The sequence below is a fragment of the Hylaeus anthracinus genome, unplaced genomic scaffold (genome assembly GCF_026225885.1).
Source record: "Hylaeus anthracinus isolate JK02 unplaced genomic scaffold, UHH_iyHylAnth1.0_haploid 3, whole genome shotgun sequence".
NCBI lineage: Eukaryota > Metazoa > Arthropoda > Insecta > Hymenoptera > Colletidae > Hylaeus > Hylaeus anthracinus.
In genome coordinates, this window is record NW_026535284.1 from 13,836,766 (window position 1) to 13,859,622 (window position 22,857).

Below are 22,857 nucleotides of genomic sequence, written 5' to 3' on the forward strand. Positions count from 1 at the left end.
CGAAGCCCCATCCGACATTTTTGCAAAGGAAATTGTTGTTCAGAATCGTCTCAGCTACCCCCTATTTCCGGCTCCTCCCCGAGTTTTGGGACACCCTGTATATGAATATATTCATATCGTAACAGTAATGGAGCAAAATGAATCGTGCAGAATTCAGTAATATAACATAAAACATAAAACATAAAATATTAATATTGTGCGTGTATTACTTATTAATAAAGCGAAAGAAACTTTTCGGACAACCTAATACATGGATTCCTTTCATTATTTTCTCTGTTATTTGAATGATAAATGCTGAATAAAAATACTGATATATTATTATTGCACGAATAGATGGTAAAATGTTGTCACAATCTACTCAAAATATTTGATACAAACTCGAATAACATTTTCCCGGCAAAAGAAAGGGACCGGTCTATACAACGAGCCATTTAGTATCTAAGCGAATATACAAACGAGTGATTGTAGAAAATGAAGCGCGTTTGATCCGAACGAACGATACGGTTGAAGTGCAATCACCATCGCTTTTATTCGAGTCTGCGGTGATTCACGGGCGAATAAATAATCCGCGGGCTTTTACGCGAAATAGAATGTCGGTTAGGAGAGCAGTCGCGCGGGAGAATCGAGCGGTAACGATACCCTGCAATGTTGGGAGAGTCGCATTAAACCTGTCATTAATTAAGATTACTAACTGCGCTTCGATCGAGTCGCAAACTTCGTGTAAACGAAAAGAGCCACTCGTACAGGAGTGGTTCGGAACAAAGGGATTCGGATGGGAGGGGAACGTTCTGGGGCATTTTTTTCCAGGGAATCGATTAAATCGGCTATTTCACAATGACGACTTGTCCCGTGGAGACTCGCCAGTAGATTATTGACCTGTATTCTACTTTCGTTTCTGCCTCCATTGCGGCTGGACTGACCTGTTCGCATGTAATTTGCACACGTTGCATCGCGTGAGAAACAAAATAGCTACAATGGAGGTCGACGGAATTTCGCTGGGGAAAATCGATGCGTGACGTAGAGGCTTCGAGACGTTTTTCTTTTTAAGATAAACGGCTGTCACATTTATTAAATTAGATGGTCCGTGTTCAAAGGCGCGATGAAACGATCTTGAAAATACGCATATTCAAGAAGTAAAAATTTATAATCTCGTACGATAGATCATAGTGGAGAAGTTAATCATGTCCTAATCATCTGTCTGCTCATCGCTGTTAATAAATATTTCTCATTAAAATTTAATACCTCTATCTTGTAACTTTTATATTTCCTTTTCACAACTCAACGTAAGTTTTGAAGTACAGCCAGATAAATGGAATAAAACGAGATATTCATAGTACATCTGCGCGTACAGACACACATACTTGCCACACTTGGTTTCTTCACAGACGAACCACGGTGCTCGTGGACATACGATCCACGGTAACATGATTTCATACCTTGTCAACGAGTGATGAAGTTTCACGATGCGCTGAGGATACATTTCTTATTTGTGTATTATTCAAATTCGCGCGTTATTTTGAATAAGCACAATCACGATGAACTCATTAAAGGGATAAACTGATATCGCGCAACTGGGATTTTACGTCTGAAACAGATTGATGCTATTCGCTCGAAAATTTCTCGATGAAAACAAGAGCCTCGTAATTAGCAGAGACTATCACCCAGGTCGAGAAGATCGTCTTGAGCGACTTTTTTTGCACTTAAATTTCTAACTCGTGCACCGTCAGCTGAAAGCAGCTTTAGCCTCGAGGGGAATTGCACTTTATCAGATTTTCCCTTATTTTACAGACACGCTTTAGATTTACCCCGCGAATATATGACGACAACGACCAAAAGGCTCGGCTCTTCCTGCAAACTGTTTAGGAACCTTGCGAGTTTGGAAACGCGACAGAGGAAGAATTATCGTCCACGCTAGGGTGCGCGAATCGTTGTTTCTTTTATTCCAATGCCCTACTGATCTACTGAATAATTTTCCCTCTTCCGCGTTTTCAGAAAAGAAAGGAAACTACCCACAAAAACTTCGTTACTTCTACATAATAGAAAAGCACAAAACCTGTTAAATAAATCTTAATTATGGATACGAGAAAGCCAATTTAAAGTGTAAAACGGACCTAAACAATCATTAGAATACGAGTGCAGGTAATTAAGTGTTAATTCCGATAACGTAGGCTCTATCGACTGGCGAAGATCGCAGAAGAGAGACGATTCATCGAGGAATCCGCACAAGTTTCGAATAACCGTTCTATTTTTAGCGGTTGTTGCGGTTGTGCAGCATTTTTTAATCCCATAATTTGTAATACAAATCTCCGGAGAAGGTGACTGCGGTGCACGTAACCCCGTAGAAAAAAATACGAAAACAAGAAGGAAACAAGGAAGTAAACGAAAACAAATCAACCGTGCCGAGTAAAATCGTCCGCGTTTTTCTCGAGGAACTGGTTGCCGCGTTAGCGAATTCAACAAACAAACGACGTTAAACTCCCGATGGGACCAATTTTCACGGAAAAGAGCCTTTTTCTCAATCTTTCTTCATACATTTAGGGGATTCGTAGTTCGTTCTGGGAAAGGAATGAACCAGCAACGTGTTCGTGGTAGAAATTCTTGGCAGAGTACAGAGTGTTGAGAACAGGTGCAATGCTTGGGAAACATTTGTCAGTCGTAAAGATACGCGAGGAAACGTTTACTTCGTTCTGCGTTCGAAATTAATGGCGATTGTAGCGAAGTATAGCCTGAACACCACATTCCCGTGTTTATTTAAGTTTCTAGGAAGGTAACCAAGTTTGTATCCTTCGTAAAATATTCTTCATCTAATTTGGAGCTGAAATGGAAGGTAAAAAATAATTGCGCAGTGTAAAAGGTTAATCGACGGTGGTGCCGGTTGATTTAGTACGTGTGTCGCTATATGGTTTGGACGGATAACGTGATGAGACCCGAGGGGTGCTCGAGGTATATATAATTTAGGCAGTGGTCTGGGTTCCCTCAGGTCTTATCTTCTCATCGAAACGCTACGTACCCGGCCATGCATACCATTACCTTAACAGACCTGTACATTTATCACAGAACATTTCGAAATCATATTTATTAGGTTGTCCCGAAAGTCTCTTTCGCGAGTTGCACTCGATTATTTTATATGGTCGTGTTTATATAAATAGGCAATCTAATTTCATAGATATTCATGTTGTAACAGTAATGGAGCAAAATAAATCGTGCACAATTCAGTAATGTAACATAAAACATAAAACATCGCGCATGTATTACTTACTAATAAAGCGAAAGAAACTTTTGGGACAACCCAATAAATGCACAACTTTATTTCAAATTTCTATGGAAAGATAGGATTTTATTCATAACACAGTCAAGCAACGCTATTCTCTCAACATGCACGCTAACTCTTTATTAAATGATACTGTGGATTATTTCAATTTAAAGACGATAGATTGAAATTTCAATGCACATTTTCACTCCGAGGCTCGCGATCAAGCAACGCTAGAAAATACATTGTAAATTACAAAGCACCGTTCGCCACTCACGGATTCCATTGAAACGTAAACCCGACTGATACCGTAGACACAATAGGAGCTTAAAGACCGTCTCGGTGGAGTGCAGATGGCTTCCGTGATCGTGGAACACCTGTCTGTCCTGTTCCTTACCAAACGCGCGGTTAATGCACGGATAAGATAAATCAACCGACACGAACGCGCGACTCTCCTCAAGGCAGATGTTAACCGCGTTAAGACAGATGTTAACTATGCTTCTAAAGTAAGTGCAATTGCTCGGCTAAGTGGCCGAGAGATTCTGCCAATTGTTCGTCAACATTTTCATCGCTCAAACGCAAACATCGAGTTTACAGTAATAATTAACGAATCCTTAATGTATCCTTGGCATTTGCTAGATCGAACGTACGATCAACTCGTTGTTTCTATCAGTCGCGCGCAGTTTAATTATCCTGAATATTTCTGTTTGGTCGAATTAAAAGAAGAAACGTACGATCTTCTTGCGTGAAAATATTCTCAATATTCTCTTCATTTCTGAAAGAAAACTTGGACGTTATTCACTGACTAGAACGAGAACAGAGCAACGATAGACTCTGTACACCTTGCGCTACGTTTAAAGAGACACTAGCGACAAGATAAAATTGCGATCGTCTGTTAGAAATGGGTGGACGATTTGTTGATAAGACCATGCTTTCTGTGCCATGCACTGATTCCAGGCGTCGCTCAATGAGTCATGTTAATATCGAACTTTTTAATGACTCGCCAATGAAAACTTGGAATAATTTGTCGTCTAAAAGTAACGCGAAGTAGCATTAACTCTTTGCAATCCTACGCCGATCGAAGCTCGACGAAAATGTACAGAGAGCTGGCCTGCAAAGGGTTAACTTGAATAAAGCACAGTTTCCGCATTTAAATTATTCAATTTACCTCCATATGAATTTGAATTGATCGTATAAGCCTGCTTGACACCGCGTCAGTAGTTTTTCCTGAACGAATATTCGACCCGGGTCGGTCGAAGCATATTAAATGGAATATCGTCCTAATTATAACTCGATAAAATACTCAACGTCCTGGGAGTTTAAATAATCCATACCGCTAAAAATAATTAAAGGGTCAACCGTTCGAATGACTTTGTGGCTCGATAAGGTAGCTTAAAAGTCAAATAAAACGAAACTCAATACTGATTGTATCGCCAGCTGAAAATATCGCAATGCTATACAGGGCGTTTCGTGCAATATTTCGTTCGATGTAAATGTATTTTCAACGAAGTGAGTCTGCGAGGTATTAAATACTAATTGCAAATATTTAGAGCTACTCTAAGTCGAGGAAAGTCTGATAACAAAGAAAAACTAATAGAATAAGAACGAATCCGGAGGAATGAAATGCAGCTTTGTCCATTTGCCATCGTATCACGAAACGATAGGAGCAATTCAGATAGAACTCGTAGCACGGCTTGGAATCGAAGCCATGAATGCTTTGCGAGGAGAGTTGCCTCCGTCATGTTTTTATTCCTACCCCAAAAAAAACGAGAGAACACGAGCAATTGTACATCAGGAAACGCCGAAAGGAATTTTCGCATTCGAATATATATTTTCGAATATATTTTCTGGGCCAGAACGTCGAGTGATTCGGCTGGCAGAAAATAAATTCAGACGAGAATCTATCCGTTTTCACAGACTCGCGAGCATGGACGACGGCGGAACGTCCTCGTCTCGAAAAGGGAAGAATATTTCTCTTCTACCCTCTTCTATTGTGTTCTGAAAGCCGCGAGCGTGCCGCGCGCTCGCGATTCCGGAAGAAGACGCTCCGACAAAGAGAGCTGGATGTGGAACGCGTTCGACAAGTGCCAGTATGAAAAAATCCAGGCCTCGTAATCGGTTCTATGATTCCATTACCATCGTTGGTACGCAATAACGTGGCGTTCTAACGCGAATTATGCGCGCAGATAAGGTAGATTAGGTACAACCGCGCGCTTGTCTCTGACTGCTATTAATTCATACAGCTATTTATAAGCGAAACCACAAAAGTGAAGGAAGTATCGCGAACTTCGAAAAGTCTTGTTCTGCGACGAGACGTTCTTATCGCGGTGCATACAGGGCGTGTCGAGCGATTGAAACACTTGTCTCGTCGAAGGTGGACGAGAAAAATGTAAACTTAAAAAAATGGCACTTATAACGAGATCTTGTAGATTCTTATCGTCATTCGGAGTGTAAAAATATTAAGGACTGATTATGACTCGTCACGTAAGAATTTTTCCACGCAGAATAGCAAAGAAAGAACTATGAAAAAAGGATCCTACAGTTTTAATAGGATCTTTTCTTAAATACAACTGCACTCTGCAAGTGTTGCATACCTGAAATCCTTAAAACAACCGACCTCGTTATACTCGCTAACCAATTTTTCTCCATTTCAAGAACTCACTATGATCACTCATTTAAAGATCTCCGAGAACTTTACCGCATTACGCGTGAACACTTCCCGTAAGAAAAATATATGTATATGTAAATTCGAACTGAAAACGTGGCCGTCCCCGACGAGGCAGCTTTGATCTATTTCGAAGCACAGCTCACGTTTTCCTAACAACCCGCGGAAGAGCTCTTCATCGAGCAGAGACGACAACTGCCCGAAGCGACCATCGCTCTCCAGGTTTACTCTCAACTTTATTTCGGAATTTATCGGGACGTCTTTATCGCGTCGAAATTAACCGACTGCTTCTATAATCGAATAAAATATTCTGGAACAAACTATGGATCGGCAAGTAAAGAATGACGAACGGAGTCCTTCTAAAAAAAAAAAAAGATAATATTCTTTTAAAAAAAAAAACAGGTCGTCTGGCTACGATTAAAGCCAATTACTAAACAGATAGAGCATAGAACGAAGCGAGACTAAGCTACGCGATGAAAAACGTTCCAGTTTCGCGTGAATTTCAAACGTCGACACGGCCAGGTCGGGATTCGTCGTTCATGAAGAATTCAACGCAAATTGAACGACGGTCGAGCGTACGCGATGCCATAAATCTGGGTTACGCGAGCAAAGGAACGATGATAATTGCACGCGACTGACGATTTATGGAGGACTCAACTTTCACGAACTCCGACGAGTTGCGTCCTGCTGATAAAAAGAGTTATTCCCGCTCGAGCAGACTCCGGCTGACGTGGAAATCAAATGCTGTTAGATCTGGCGCGTGTTGTTGCAGCAGCGTAAAAGATGGGAAACAGAAAAGTAGGGAGGCTCGTTTGGAAAAGTCAGAGAGACCTTCGAAGGACGTTCTGATTTATACAGAGCGTAAGTTCTTCGAAATTTAAGAAATCAAGGCTAATAGAAATAACGAAGACTAATAGAAACAAATTTGGGAGACCCTCAATTCAGAGGAAGAAGAGAAGTGATAATGTTTGACACAATAACAAGGGCATAAAACACGTGATACATGATACAGTAGCTAAACTAAAGGCATTGAATATTTTAACTGGTCCTATCTCGATAACCAAAGGTCATCTAGACCTATGCAAATTGTACAAAAATGGCACGTACAATTCCCTCATTGAAAGGGCCGATAAAGTTGCAAGTTCGCTAAAAACGAATGCGCACGAATCGTTGGCCCTCTGCTGTTCGAACACGGGTGGGAATCGCTGCGTGACCGCAAGATCGATACGCGTCGCGATCGTGGGAAGGAAAAGGGAAACTCGAAAATCGCCTTTGTGCCCTCCTGGTTTCCATGCGAGCAACTAGGTCCGCGCTCTGGGGATCCCCCGTAACCCAATAACTCTGTTACCCAGGACATTCCAGCGTTCGCTTTTCCGAGCTTCGATTTTTACGTTTACACGAGTCCGTGGTCCAGTTGGAGACTCATGGACCGAAGAACGTAACGTCAAAAGCGAGACATCGTCGTAAAGATTGCTTTGCTTCGCGTGTATTCGATTCAAATAAAACAAAACCAAACTAACTTGGACACGGTGTGTGAAAATAACTTTGTGATGGAAACGCGGACAAATTGACGTCAAGTTCGATGTACTTTCTGCTTGCTCTTAACTCTAAGTTAAGATATTAGAGTCTACTTTAATATTTGATCCTCGCGGCAAACATTTTAAATTCCAAGTGAACTTCCAAGGGATTTTCTGGTCCAGACTCTTCGAGACATTGAACGCTGACCCTACTCATAACCCAATTCGCGTGAAATTTCCATCGCCGAAAGGTCGCATCTTCCATCGTCGCGTTCGCGTGTCCTCGACCCGCGCGAATCTCCTTAATTAATGTACCGTCGTAAGGGTGCAAAGGCTTCGCGAAATTCTACCGTCAAGACGTTGCGTCTCGCACGTGCCAGCACAACATCCCGGCTAATTTCGTTCAATTAACGTCGACTACCCAGGAGGCTCGACGTTCCGAACGAGCCACGGCGCAAGATTAGACGTCGGAGCACTTGGAAATCAGCTCGTTAATTCCTAATATCAACCAGTCCGACACATTACGGAACGATCGGCTCCATCAACGGCTTAGAAGCGATCCGTAACAGTTTCGTAGAAATCGCTTCGAAACGATAACCCTCCGATTTAATGCGTTCCTCTGAAACTCGCGGTTCACAGGAATGCGACGTTTTCGTTATCCGGTGGATAAAAGTACATTTACGTTCGACTGGTCTTTGTGCAAGTATTTTCTTTTGGGAAAAAGGTGAGAAACACCTGAGAGACACGCGATCCTTTGGTGACTTTGTGGCGGTACTACTTCGTAGAATAATATTGAGGGAACCGGAGATGATGCTACGAGGCAAAAGAAAGTACCGATGTCTACCAACAATTTTTTGCAAATCACTGTTTATGAGCATCCCTCTATGGGACGAATTTTGTTTTTCTGCAGGGAACTTGTAAGGCATTTACTTGGATATTTCAGGCCGGTGATGCTGGAAACGCGCGATGCAAATAGGCGTGCGTATCCCACGCTAAGGGTTGAAAAATACCACGAGACGAGGAACGCGAACGTTGTTTAGGGAAGAAACACGGGGTGAAAAACTGGGACGCGGCCTGCTTTTCTGAAAGGGTACTTTGTGTGTCGGATGGGCAGATGGTGGGGTTTCCCCTTCGTGTACCACGGAATCTTACCAGGGTCGTCTCGATGTATTTATCCCAGAGGTTCGTCCTCGTGTTTTCTTGTTTTTAACGAAACCTAAACTCGAGATTTCCAAGAAAAAAAGAAGCAAGTCGAGTGGCGACCGTCTCGACTCTCGTCGGACCCTAACTCCTTCGGGCGTCGTAATTATTTTTGACCGTCTGGGAATTGTTAGATGCCCGTTATAAACACGAAGTACGCTATTACCGCGAGAGATTTTAACGAGGTACGTATTTCAATCTGTAATTAATAACTGTTTCGAAGAGGAGATGAAATTGGAGAAATTTAGTGGAGGAGTCAAAGACTTAACGGTTGCTATAAAATTCTAAAAATTGAACGATTATAGATGATAATGGAATGCATCAGAGAACTTGTTGGAGCCCATTGACCAATTTAAGCAAGAAAAAGGGACGCTCGAAATCGTTTAATGGGACGCACTTATCGAAGACAGAACAATGATCTCATTTGAGGTCGGCGGTGCTCGCGGAAGTCATAAATTTCCGTTTTATCGAACACAGCCATACTCTCTCTCCCTCTGCCTTTCTTGGAACTTATATTCGCCGTTTCATCATCGGTACGTGCTCCGTTACGGTAAAAGAGAAAGAGAGTCGCAGGGGCCGATAATTCCTAACCATTTTTTTTTTTTTTAACTCGAAACCAGAATATTTCAAGACGCGATTCGAGCCGAGATCGAGCTCTATCCCTGGGAATGTTTTCGTGCGAGTTAACAAGTTCTAGCCTAATGTCCTTGAAATACACTACTGGGTTCAAATTTCATTTCAAGGCAATTGGAAAATTTTGAATCGAACATGTTTAATTCGACGATGAATAATAAGCGACACGTGTTCCATTTAGACTGCCAAAATTGTATCTCATTCTACGGTCCCGTGAGTCACGAATTGCAGTCTATTTTCCTATTGTCTATGACGCACGAGGGTGGGACCCTCGACCAAGCCGCCCCCGTGGTTACAAGATCCTAGGCCCTCCTTTGACGAAAATATATGTACGAGGGGTGGCCATGAGCCCTCTCACAGTGATTCTCAAATTTTCCACTGCTGCAGAACACTCTGGATGTACGTTACAGTAAACGATCTTGTGTTTAACATTCAAACTTTAAATACATCAATTTCGTAAAGAAACGCTACATGTTACGGATAAAAATATATAATGATCCATTTAACAACAAAATCAATTGCTCCCTATAATTTGTCCCTTTGAACCAAATAATTCTCGTCAAAACATCCGTTTTGATAGCTTCGTTCCCTCGCGAGATATTTAACCATCCCAATTTAAACGAAACACCCTGTATATATATATATATATAAATTTACTCTTTTATATTTATATATATATATATAAAAGAGTAAAATTTTTGGAGCCGTCCCTTAAATAATACACGTAACAAATATCTGACCGCAAGTGTCTGGGTGTAACCAATGAATTAACGTAACCGATAAGTTGCCGGGAATTCGCTCGTTAAAGGGAGGTAAAAATAACACGGCGATGCGGGGCGTGGTTTGAAGAATTGAAAGCACATGCTTGACGCGAAAGTGCCGGCAAGAGGAATTAAAAGCTAAGTCTCTCTGGCGAAAGCCCATGAAAATGGAGATAAGAACTCCAGCATATGTTCCACCCTCGCAATGTTGTTACTCCACACTCCCTCGTGCAACCTACTGGCAAATCTCTCACTCTTTATTCTCTGTCGCGTACATTTACCCACGACAGTGCAACAGAGAAACCACGGAGCAAACTTGCCACGTGTTCAGACATTCTCATCAATCTCTGACTCAACTGTGACGCATAATTGCTCTGGCGATACGAAGATAATTACGAAGATAAATACGAAAAATCGTTCGAACAACGGAGAAACGTATTTTTTAAAAGGAACTTGAAAAGTAGCTTTTGAAATCCGAGTATTCGATGAATTCTAGAAGAACCTGGCACTTTGTTATACGACTCCTGGAATCCGGTAATGTTTGAACTTTTTGTGAAAATACAAACGGCAGCGCACTTTGAACTTTAAACACGATTTCCTTGAAATAGGATCGTTGGTGGATCACGTATCTTTGAAAGAAAAAGATGTTAGAAATTGTGGCAGTAGGGATTAAAGCAAATGGATCTGTATAAAAATAAAATAAGCCACGAATATCGTGCAGTTCCCGATGCTCCCCAAAGAGCTTTACTCGCATAGAAATTGTTACGAGTGCGACTCTGGTGGTATGCACGCCATAAGTTTCATGACAACAACTGGACTGCATTCGTGGCGTCCCGATCGGAACGGTAATTTGTTGTTTTTCTGCATCGTCGTCGAGACGTTGCACGGCCGGGCTCCATGAGTCATAGCCAGTTCTCTCACGAAGCCACGAGAAGAGAATAAACGGTACGATCACGTGGGTCCTTTATGCGGGGTCCTCGAGTGGCAAGACGACCGAGCTCCGGTGTATCAGAGGTATAAAATTTGATTCTTTGAGAAACGGGATTGAGTTACCGAGTCACGGGGTACGTGACAGTATCCCCCATATACCGAAAGCTGTAACGACTGCCACGGGAAGTCGTGACCTCGCGTTATACTGAATCCACGTTGGAAAACTCGTCGTGAAGACGGTTATATTCGAAAAAGGCGGAAATTACGGATCGATAAAAAAACAACGTGTACGATTCTCGTTGTACGCGTTAACAAAACTTGATACGAGAACGCGCACGTTCGACGTCTTGGGAATTGCGAAAGAAACGTACAAGAAATTCTGAGTCACTCGGAATGGGACTTCGCCATTTACCTCCCGTGGTAAAAGTGAGAGACATAAATGGAAACTCTGCTATGTCTTGAAAACGGTAAAAAAAAAAAAAGGAACTCGATATCTGAACACGGTTTCGATACAACATACTCCAGAATCGACAGGCGAACGAAAAAGTACCTTAAGTGCAATTAATCTCTTCGTTATCGACGAGCATTTCTTCGTGGTGTTTTTTTTTTTCTTTTTTTCTTTTTGGACTTATCGATTTCAGACTTACGGGAAAGCTTTTTCGTGATATCCGAAGTTAAAGTTCCACGACCCGAGGCGTTAAAGCACGTTAGAAATTGATCGATACGGGATTTCAAGCTTACAACGTTTGTTTGATTTAATCAGGTTTATTAAACGTCAAAGCAGTGCAACGGAAATTGAATGTACCTCCTTCCTCTGCAAATACTACACACGGAATCCGTAATAATTGTGTTTTAATTGGCGCGAGTATATACGAAATTCTGTGAATTATTATGCAAATTTCTCTTATTACTTAATCGCATAGTAATAATCATTATCGTGTTCGATTCCACGAAGGAAGTATTATATACTTATAAATTAATATAAATTTCTTCTTCTTTTTTTTTTTTTTTTAATCGAGTGTTGAAAAATTAAACAGTCGTGCGAATACTTATTGCTTCAACATTTCTATCGATTAATTGTTTTTTTTTTCTCGTTAACTTCGCAACTTACATAAATAGCTATCTTTTTCGCAATCCATCTACTCTAGAGATTTCCGAGAATATGTAGAATGTCAATGTTTATAAAAAAATAAGTTAATAAATTACAATTTTACATAGTTTTTTTTTTTTTTGGAAATTGATCGATGTACGAATACTTTCTACGCCCACTGTAGATAGCATAAAAAAGAGAAAATAATAACAGGTCCAAAAAAGAAAAGATTCTTGGGCTTACCGACGCGGTGTCGCCGTTCGCCTTTTCCCCGTCTAGTATCCTCTGCCTGAGGGCAAGCCTGTCGAGGCTCGCCAGCCTGTAACTACCACCGACTTCACGGTCTCTGTTCAATCGTTCGGTCGTGCCGCTGCCATTGGAACCAGCGTTGAAGCTGGCCGTGTATTTTGGCAACGTCGGTGGCGGCACTTGACGCGGTTTATCGCGATTCAGCATCGAATTGCTGCTGTACAAGAACGACGAATTGTTCGACGCGGACCGCGCGGACGACGACACGTTGATCGAAGTCTTGATGCCGTTGCTCTGAGTGCCGGCGGAACCGTTTTGATTTTCGGTCGACATATCTACGAGTGGTTACTGATCGACACGATGAGATCCACTGTCTTTATCTCTCGGTAATCTTATACTGGCACAGCTTTTATATCGATGTTTTCTACCGCCGAGCAAATTGATAATGGGGGTCCTAAGTCATTTTTTCAGAGTTCTTTTGTTTCACCTACGAAGAGATCGTGAGTTATGGACGAGCTCGAATTACGCGTGTGAAGATGTATTTTCAATTGAAGACACACAAGGGAGCCAATGTAAGAGAAAAAAACGGGCGTGTCTGCCATAAAACGTATTCTTTCGCCGTAACAGACGAAAATATGTCATGCTGTTACGACTCTGACTTGATATCGGTTTCTGTGATCCGAGCGACTGTTGCTCGACGCGTTCCCCGAATATCGTTAACGTACGACTCTCGTCTTAGACGGTGAAACTAACTCGTACCGTCTCGGAAAAATAACAAAGGATGAAATTCCTCGCTCTTTGCGTGATCAGTAATCGTTCTGTACGAAGTATTACCAATAGAGACAAACAAAACAGAAAAGTATTTGGCAAGTTCGCGCTTCCTTAGGAAAATATTTTCCCACGAAGGGGCAATGCTACAGCTCAACAAAGATCTATACAATGGATCCGCGAGCAGAAAAAGCCGTACGAAAACAAGAGGTTTGGAGTGAAAGCTACCTCTGAACGACAATATCGTACTTTACATACTATACGAAAGCTATGGTTTGGCCTTGGAAACGCCTTCGTTATACAGAATCAACAGAAACCGTATCACGGTCATAGAACGTCGCGTACATCGTTACCGAACGAATGCCCAATTCGACGATGTAGACGCACATGCACGTACCGCCGAAGGGGGTTCATTACTTGGAAGAAAACAACGGTGTACTCACTATAAGCTTTACGCGCTAGATCTGTCAGGCTCGCAGGAAAGATTCGCGTACGCGTGTTACAACAGCACTCCCCGTGCAAAAGAGGGATGCGTACAACGTCAGATAGAGAGAATACGAAAACGAGCACTAGAGGGTAAGATAAAGAGAGAAATCGTGCATCGGTAGCACTGCGTGGGCTCATGAACGCCGGTGCTGCTGGTGATTCACGCTGTCGGCGAACCGGCCGAACGTGGCCACGTTCACTCTCACTTTTCTGTACATTGTTTCATAGTCGACCAACTCTCTTTGATACGAAAACAAAACAACGTTATTCCTCGTTCCACCGATCGCCAGGCGAAAGAAAAACAGCGAAGGGGGTAAAAGTTAAACGACCTTTGCCAAACACGCACACTACACACTCACGCGCGCACGCGTATACGCACACGGCTTGGGCCAACAAAGGTTGACAGCCCAGAAACAAGAACCATACACACGACGCGCCCGACTCGGATATACTGCGGCGCCGAACCAACGACCACGCCTGACGCAGCCACCGCCAGGAGTGGGGGTAAATTCACTACAGGACCGTGCTCACCGGGTAACCAACGCGGCTGCCTATCTTCACTGCGCATGCGCTCCGCGGAACAACGCCGACCAATCGCGATCGGTGCCACGGGCATCCTGGCAGATGAGCGAACATACAGGCACATACAGGGTGTCCCAAAAATGTTGTAACACCTTGAAAGGGGTGGTTCGGGAGGTGATTTGAAGTAACTTTTTCCTTAGCAAAAATGTTGTCCGAAGCTTCGTTAAGAAGATATTAAGCGAAAATCCCGACCAATCAGAGCGCGAGTATGCCGGTTAAGCGTAGGCTACGCCATAGGCAGCCGCGGTCATACGCTACCGCGAGCGCTCCAACGGTATACGCGCGCTCTGATTGGTCGGGGTTTTTCGTTAATATCTCCTCAACGAAGCCTCGGACAACATTTTCACTAAGGAAAAAGTTACTTCAAATCACCTCCCGAACCACCCCTTTCAAGGTGTTACAACATTGTTGGGACACCCTGTATTGTTCTCGCTTACGATTCGATTCAGTGTCTTCAAGAATCGACTCATTCGAATCTTAGAAACTCGTTTTCAGGTACACTAAAAGAAAATACGTCAAATGCTACACGCAAGTTTTCTTCAATTTGGATTAACATTGTTATCATTTTTTTTTTTTTCAGGATAGATTGGGTTACAAAGCCTGATACTTTAGTATGGGTGCAAATGAGTATATAGAAGAAAGTTCTATTGAGAAGTAATATCGTCGAATATATATTCATGCATAATTAAATAAGCGTAAACCAACATTGCTTTCATTTACCGACCGTTTTTGCAGAGTATGTAACTGTAGAAATCTTACACATGGTGGCGCTGAAGGCGTCTGGAGATTTTTCTCGCTCGATCGTTAACAAGAGTAAAAAGCAAGTGCGAAGTGTGCACTGCAATTAGAGACAGCACAGACTTTCCAGTTAGATCTTTTTCTGTCGATAAAATATTGTTGATAAACAAGATACTGGGGTTTGCATGATAAAAAGAAGGTTTCCAAGGGGGAAGATCGCGGAAGATCGAAGAAGGGATAGTACGCGCGCGAATGTAGGTGGCGTTTCGCAAATACGACGATATACGTAGCTTAATAGTTCGATGCTCTTATTAGCTCGTAGTCCAATTAAGGTCACAATCATACTCCAAGCATTCTGCCGCGTACTTCCTAGTGTCGCGTTAGAATACCAAGCATGACAGTCGGGTTAAGTCGAGGCGATCATTGACACCATAAAAAATTAAGCTGCGTTAGATCTTTGACTCCAGGGTCACATTAACTTCTTGGGGGACTAATTTTAAATGGATTTTGTTCGTTTTGATTTAATGTACGCAAATCAAAGCAAGTCTCACCTGCAAATCGATTCTGACATACTTTGCTGTCTTGCTTTAATATTATATATTTTTTCATTCTCGAATGTTTTGTAAAAGTATTGTCAACATCCCTCAAATGGTTAACAAGGTAATTATAGTAGGAGGGCATTAGAGGCATCCCTAAATTCGAAAAAAAAATTTGTAATATATATTTATAATAAATGAGGGTTTTCGTTTTTTTTTTTTTTTTTTTTTTAGAAGAAAATTCCAATATAATTAATGCTTGCGAAAGAAATGAAAACGTAAAAGGAATTATTGTGCTAAGGAGCCTAATCTATAGTACGCAGGGGGTGTTGAACAAGCTAGCATCAACCTTGCGAGAATCACTGTTCTTACAGGACAATCGAGATGAATTCTTTAACAGAACAAGCGCTTCTCAAGATACCGACACGTTTCCAGACGGTTTTCTCTTTTCATGTTAAATCGATGAATGCACCGAAGCACTACATTAACCCACTTTCATCCTTCACCGTTTAATTGAATCAACATTCGTGTAGCGTGACTCGCGCGAGAGAAAAAATAGTTTTGCAAACGTGTGCACAGATAAGAACGCTGAGACCTTGGCTATAGTACACCGAGCTTTGCATTCATCGTATCTGAATGATGATAAAGAATCGATAGTGTCAGAATAGTAACCTAACCCAGACCTAACTCTGTGATAGAGGTTTCCCACTTATCCAGGTGTAACGTATCAGGTGGGGAAATGTGCCTTTACATAATTATTTATAATTATTAGCTTGTCCCGAAAGTTCTTTCGCGAGTTGCACTCAATTATTTTATGTGGTCGTGTTTACATAAATAGACAATCTAATTTCATAGATATTCATGTCGTAACAGTAACGGAGCAAAATGAATCGTGCACAATTCACTAATGTAACAGAAAACATAAACTATCGTGCATGTATTACTTATTAATAAAGCGAAAGAAACTTTTTGGACAACCTAATATATGTGTTCTCTTGGAATGTGTGCCCGAGAAAGAATAAAAAATTGTACAATTTTTTTGTATAAATTAACCACTAAGTTTGAAGATCCTTAGAAAGGAACAGAATTAATAATACAAAAGTATAAACACCCTTCCCATGTACCTACGTTTGTAAATGCATAGAAGAGGGAGGCGCGAAGAGATCTCTCTCCACCGATCGATCGACGATATGTTACTGAAACGTTCCAAGCAAATAATTCTAGTGACATAACTACCTTTTTATTGTATTCAGTCCGTTGGTCAGAGAATTTGGACATTAACACCTTGCTGAGACGACGCCTCGCCTCCATCATTGGCGATGTCATATTAACGATCCTACCGCTCCTGTCTGTTTTATTATTGCCCAACGGTGGAAACGACATCACATTTCAGCGTACCGCGAGGGTGATAAGCGTACAAGGATCGTAATCGCGGATCGACAAGTGCAAATATACGGACGAGTGCGCCTTCACTTTCGTCGTTTAATCGGCTTAATTGGAAGTACGTTGAACGGGCAAACCAGAACGCCCCGTAAGCAACTCCAAAACCGAAGTCTCCTTGGAACAATTAGACTCCGGACTGGTTCTCTGCTTTCACCGCGATTCCGCTTGAAACACTCGCGGCCACGACTGGGCTACGCCAAACCTTTATCGCGCGGAGGATTCCTCCGCGTGCGATAATAGTTATCGCGGCTCTTCTACACGGACCGTGTCACCTTTCCGTCACTTTGATTCGAACGGATACACCTTGCGTTCTTTGACGATCGCTCGCAATCAGTGATTCCTCGTCGGCGCGAAATGAATCATGTATTAACGGATTAAACACGTTGTTAGGTGAGATAGGGAGAATTAGATTAAAGCTAAAAATCGAAGGATATATTAGGTGTGGAAATTATTTCTGGGCTTTTCGATTGTATCATTTACAACTCTAAGTGGAGATATTTAATTGTCATTTTGTTACTGCAAGTTGAATTACCAATCTTCCAGGTAATCATACAATTTCGCTTATTGTTGATTAGAAATGTATCTAATAATTACAATAACTCCAGAAGAGTAACAAATAAGCAAAATTTCATGGCTACCACAGTTCGTATAGATACATATGTAGTAATGGTCATCAGGTTGAGACTTAGATTATGTGGAAAGCTTAGAAAATTGGTACTTGAATATACCGAAATGACGAGTAAATATATATATATATATTTAAACCGGAGTTACAAATGATTATATGATTATAAATGATTACAATTAATATACAGAGCCACAGAGTTAATTTCTACACCTAGTTACCAATTTCGCGTCCCGGTAAACGCCCATCGAAAGATGGAGCAAAGTTCTATCGTCGAGCGAACGTCTAGCACGATCGCGAAACGGTAACGACGATGAAAACGAATTCGGTTCCCCGTGGAAGGCGCGATCCGTATATGTAGCCGAGCGTCGACGGCACATCCGTGATTTTAGTATGACGAACACGATTCGCGCTTCCACGCGTGTCGCTCGACGATCGGAATGTAACTAGCCTTATCAGAAACTTACCGCTGCCGTGATGCCCGAAGTGACCGTTGGGGATGTGACGTTGTCATCGTCGCCGTGGTCATCGTCGTCATCGTACAAGCGTTTATCGTAACAGAGTATGCGGTCGTCCAACATCCGCGCGAAACCGGAAACAGAACGAGGAAAAGGAGAGAGAAGGGACACGATAAAAGGAACAGGGATGAGGAAGGGGCCATCGATGCACGGGAAAGGGGGGGGGGGGAGGAATGAAAAAAAGGAGCGTTTTAAGTTAATCCATAGTTGACGTCGAAGTTGGTCTTAATCTTAAGTTAGTTCATCTTACGATGAAAATTTATCTCCATGAGTTTAACCCTTTGCACTATAATTGCTTCCTCGGGATTTGGGTTTCGTGAGATTGCTCAGAAAGAATACAGGATATCTAAATACATGATATCTGCATAACGTCGAAGTTGGTCTTAATCTTAAGTTAGTTCATCTTACGATGAAAATTTATCTCCATGAGTTTAACCCTTTGCACTATAATTGCTTCCTCGGGATTTGGGTTTCGCGAGATTGTTCAGAAAGAACCTTTTAGTATACCTAAAAAAAAGGTAAGAGTGACTTCTTGTATCGAAGTGCACATAAAACTTATCACGCCAAACATTCCCGATTAGAGATCTCGTTAAAAGTGACCTCATAGCGCAGAGGGTTAAATTTGCACATTCTCGCTTCTCATGGTATCGCCCAATTTGTAAGTTGTATGCCATCTAGAACTATTAAGAGATCGCATGAACTTATACGAAGTACCGTAGGATTAAGTTTTACAGCTAAAGTTTATATCCGTGTTATCTCCCTTTCACTTTTCTGCTCATTCAATACTTCAGCCGTATCAGCTGCAGCGTGATAAAGTCCACGTTGTTATCGTTATCATAAGTAGAAATTCGCAGATCGATAGTCGCCGAAGTTTGGTGATTTCCTAATTATTTTGACCTCTATCTATTTCCGTTTAAAGAATATTCGTTAAACAATAAAAAATTCACTAACAATTAAGACGAGATGAGAATGACCGGTAAGGTTCTATCGAATGAAAAATGTACTACGATCGTCGAGTAATTAAGGAAGCCAGAGTAAGACGCTTACGTGCATTCTGGGGGATGAACACCACGGTGGAGGTTTCCATTTCGATCATCAGGAACGATTCCCTTTTATCGCCGCAATCGAACTTTTTCTTTGGGCGTACGCACGCTGAAATCACGGGAACACCGAGCGAAGAGCCGACGTGAACCGAAAATAGATACCCCAAAAAGTAGAGAACCACGAAAAGTTCGCGGTCGGATCTCAGGAATCGCTGGATTCGTCGGGGACGATTGAACGAGCCTAGCAATCAAATGCTATTAAACCATCGCAGACGTAGATTGAGTAAGGCTCGACGAGAATGCACTGAAATCTGAAAATCTGAAGTCACTGAATAATCGACGAGAAAAAATCCAGTGCTCGATCTTATTGGGTATAGAAATTAATTTTCTGCCTTCGTATTCAATCATTCGTAACTCTAGCTTGAGTAACAGATTACAAGTGTGCGCCGCGATATGCGCAGAATTAATTTCTTTGTCTAATACATAAAATAAAAAAATAAATAAAAAGAAAGTCGAACGATATTCTGATTCCAGTGTCTCTTTATCGAGCCTCGCTCGATCTAGGACCACGGTAGGTTACTGAGCTCCGATGCTGGACGCTTGTTAACGTGTAGTTGGATTGACCAAGATAACCGTGATACAATTAACAACTGCTAAGGTTTCGCAGCGCTACAAAAGCGAAGAAAAACTCGAAATTGGATTACGAATGAGGCAACGATCGCCCAGACGTTTATACGAACATTCACGTGGAACGAGAACAGTTGGAAATCTCACGACCTGTGTCCACACGAGTCCGGCAGGGAGCCGATAAGGTTGATAAAGATTCCTTCCAGAGATCACTATCAGCGGATAAACGACGCGTTCGTCTGTTTACTTTGCCTTTCAGCGCGCCCTTTGTTCGAGAAAGACAACAAAAACGCACGAATGTCTTTTATCTTGGCGAACCGTATACCCAAAACGAGACTTTCTTTACTTTTTAATTTACTTCTCCCTCAACGAAGCAACATACTCTTACGCATATGGATTTCAAAGCCGACGGAACATGTTGATTTCGACAAGGCGCGATTCGATTAAAAAGCAATGTCCCGGTAACACTTTACACACGTGATTATATCGGCGTATGAAGGTATCACCGTCGGTAAACGGCGAAAAACGACGAGTTATTCGACGCGCGGAACGGATCGGTCGATATCCACTTAGCGTGTTTACAGATCGAATACAGAAAGTGTACTAAAATCTTGACGAGGCTCTCCGCGGTTCGCGATCGGGCTTCTCGAGTCTCTCCGCGTGTTTCACGTGCCGACGAAGTGCTCGACTGTTCTCAGCGCGAGACAATTATAATGTTAAACGTACTGGCTTGCTGCCTCCCTCTTTCTTTCTTCCCTTCTTTCTATTTTACGGTCAGAGCAACGCGGCCTCTGAGGTGTCGTGACACTTGCTCGTCAATCAGGCGTCGAACTATCACAATCGTACGCAACGCGCATCGCGATTACAATTGCTCGACGACTCTTTGCACGATTTTCGTCGATAGCGAAGGGAGACGTTAAACGAACTCTTGGTACAAAATATCGATAGGTGGCGGGGGAATCGAATTCCAGAAGTAGAGATTTTGTACTCGAGGGTTTCTAGAGATTATTCGTACACGGATATATTTCCAAAAAGAACTATGTAAAATTGTAATTTATTAACTTACTTTTTATAAACAATCAAAAAATGCACAAACGTACAAATACTTATTGCTTCTATACTTTCATCCACCTTTCGCATTGTTTGGACTATACCTATCGTGGAGACTTCCGAGAATACGTAAAATATCATTGATTATAAAAAAAGAAGTTAAGAAACTGCAATTTCACAGAAAAGTTTTTTTGGAAAATTGATCGGTGTACGAATACATTCCACGCTCACTGTAGGATTTCGACTGATGCGAGGTTGAATTTTTCAGGTTCGAAAAGCTTCTATCAAAGTAGATATATGGAGTTTATACAGAAGAAATATCTGATTCTGATCGATACAAAGGGATGCCAAATCGAGATGTTCTTGAATACAGATCGCTATTCATTCGAAGCTCCGAGGTCAAATGAATGTACAATAAACCATGTTTGGAATGTATCGCAAACAAACGACAGAACCGATTAAAATTCCTCCATTCTCGTTAATATTTATATGGTCGAGTCTGACTAATCCAAGTACAGAAATGTCCATTTATATCGAAAGAAAATGTTTTCGAACCTGTTACACTTTTATACCGTTAAAATTCGCGATCTAGTGGTAACTTTCTTTCGCTAAGAAACGAACGAGTGCTTTTTTTGAAAAGAAAGCAAAAAGACGGTCAGTCATGATGCCATATTATTGCGTTACTTCTAAGTCCGGTATACATGCGACAGATATGATTTCACCGACCCGTGTAGAATAATAGTTTAATGTTACATGCACCAAAGAAAACGAGCTAGTCGAGAGCGTCATGCAACGTGACTAACAAAACGTACAACGTAAAATTCACCGCAACAATATTAAAACTAATAATTTTAAATAATTTTAAAATTATTATAGTTACTAACGCAATGCATTCGTTTAGTTTTCTGAATTCGTGTAAATTTCTGAAATTGAATAATACTGCACGGTGATATTTCAATTCGATACTGTACCAGTCCATCGTCATAACTGTTATGTATATTTTGTATATTGTATATTTTAAATAAACAGAAAGACAACGGAGATTGTCCGTTGAAAATGGTTTGTTTTGACTTCTCTTTTGTTTAATTAGAGCTAGCAATCTACAGCGCGTTATTTAGATTACTCGTCTACGCCGATTAAGTGCCTATGATAAGAAGGAGGAGGCAACACCTAATTGCGCTGTAAACATTGCATTTCGAATATTCTACAATAGAAAAGCAAGTAAAATTACGATCTATGGCAACTGGAAATCCCTTATTCATAATGTACAATGATAATTCACGTGTCATCGTACCATTGCAACAGCATAAATTTCATCCAATGTTTTCGTAACATTGACCGTCGGCAAGTTTCGCATAAAAAAAAACACACATTGTATACGATGGAAAAAAGATCGAGGAATGATACCCAATAACGCAACGCACGAAACGGGGCCTCGAACGAATTTAAATTTCAAGGATCTATAAATCTGTCGTAAACAGAAGAAAAAAAAGCAGTAACGTGGTGTAAGTGGCTAAATTAAAGCAGTTGAAGTCGTTTTACCAAATAGTTGGTAGGTTAGGTCGGCTGCCGTATTGACCGGGCAGTCACGGCGCTGTGTATTGACGCAAAAATTTGGCGCCCTCAAAATGGTCGTCCGTGCGACCCAACGAATTCTCATGTTTTCCCCCATATTGAATTAAACTTTCCATTACTCACCACTTCTCTGCATCGTTCCAACGAATTGTTACAACAACTCATTAAACATAACTCTCCTGGCCGTACAACGTGAGATGATGTTTTAGCGAACAACCACCGACGTACCCATCGACGCGACACCGATAGCCTATCACACACCCGTGCACTCGTACCTTAACTCAGTCGGACAGTCTCTCTGGCATGCGTTTTCAAACGATCTCGAAGGGACTCGAATGGAAATCGAGATATGCGTGCGCAGAAATGCGGTTATGACAATCGTTCGACGAAACGTTTCGCAGCTAAATGACTTTCCATGAACAATGGACTGTAAGGGCGAGCATCTTTGCACGAAATGGTTCAAATTCGCGATCGCAAGGATCGCGAACTGTTTTGCCCTTTAAATATCACTATTGTACAGTTCTAACTGGCGTAATTAATTAACGAAGTTGTAAAGCGAATTAAATTTAAC

The 22,857-nt window shown here is 41.6% G+C and overlaps 1 protein-coding gene across 9 annotated transcripts in view; it reads right to left on the reverse strand.

Annotated features, from left to right (window-relative positions):
- Positions 1–22,690, reverse strand: part of LOC128894154 (septin-7) — a 36,946-nt gene extending 14,256 nt beyond the window's left edge. For 2 of the 9 annotated variants that reach the window (XM_054155651.1, XM_054155650.1), the window contains exons 1-2: positions 13,507–14,005; positions 12,290–12,782 (exon numbers count right to left, since the gene is read on the reverse strand). In XM_054155651.1, coding sequence (XP_054011626.1) covers positions 12,290–12,628 — 339 coding nt within the window. In that variant the 5' untranslated portion in view covers positions 12,629–12,782; positions 13,507–14,005. Of the gene's footprint in view, positions 1–12,289; positions 14,009–16,641; positions 17,265–17,694; positions 17,910–22,409 lie in introns of those variants that run through there. The other 7 variants (XM_054155657.1, XM_054155656.1, XM_054155653.1 and 4 more) reach the window with 6 other exon arrangements.
- Between the last annotated feature and the right edge of the window lie 167 nt (positions 22,691–22,857).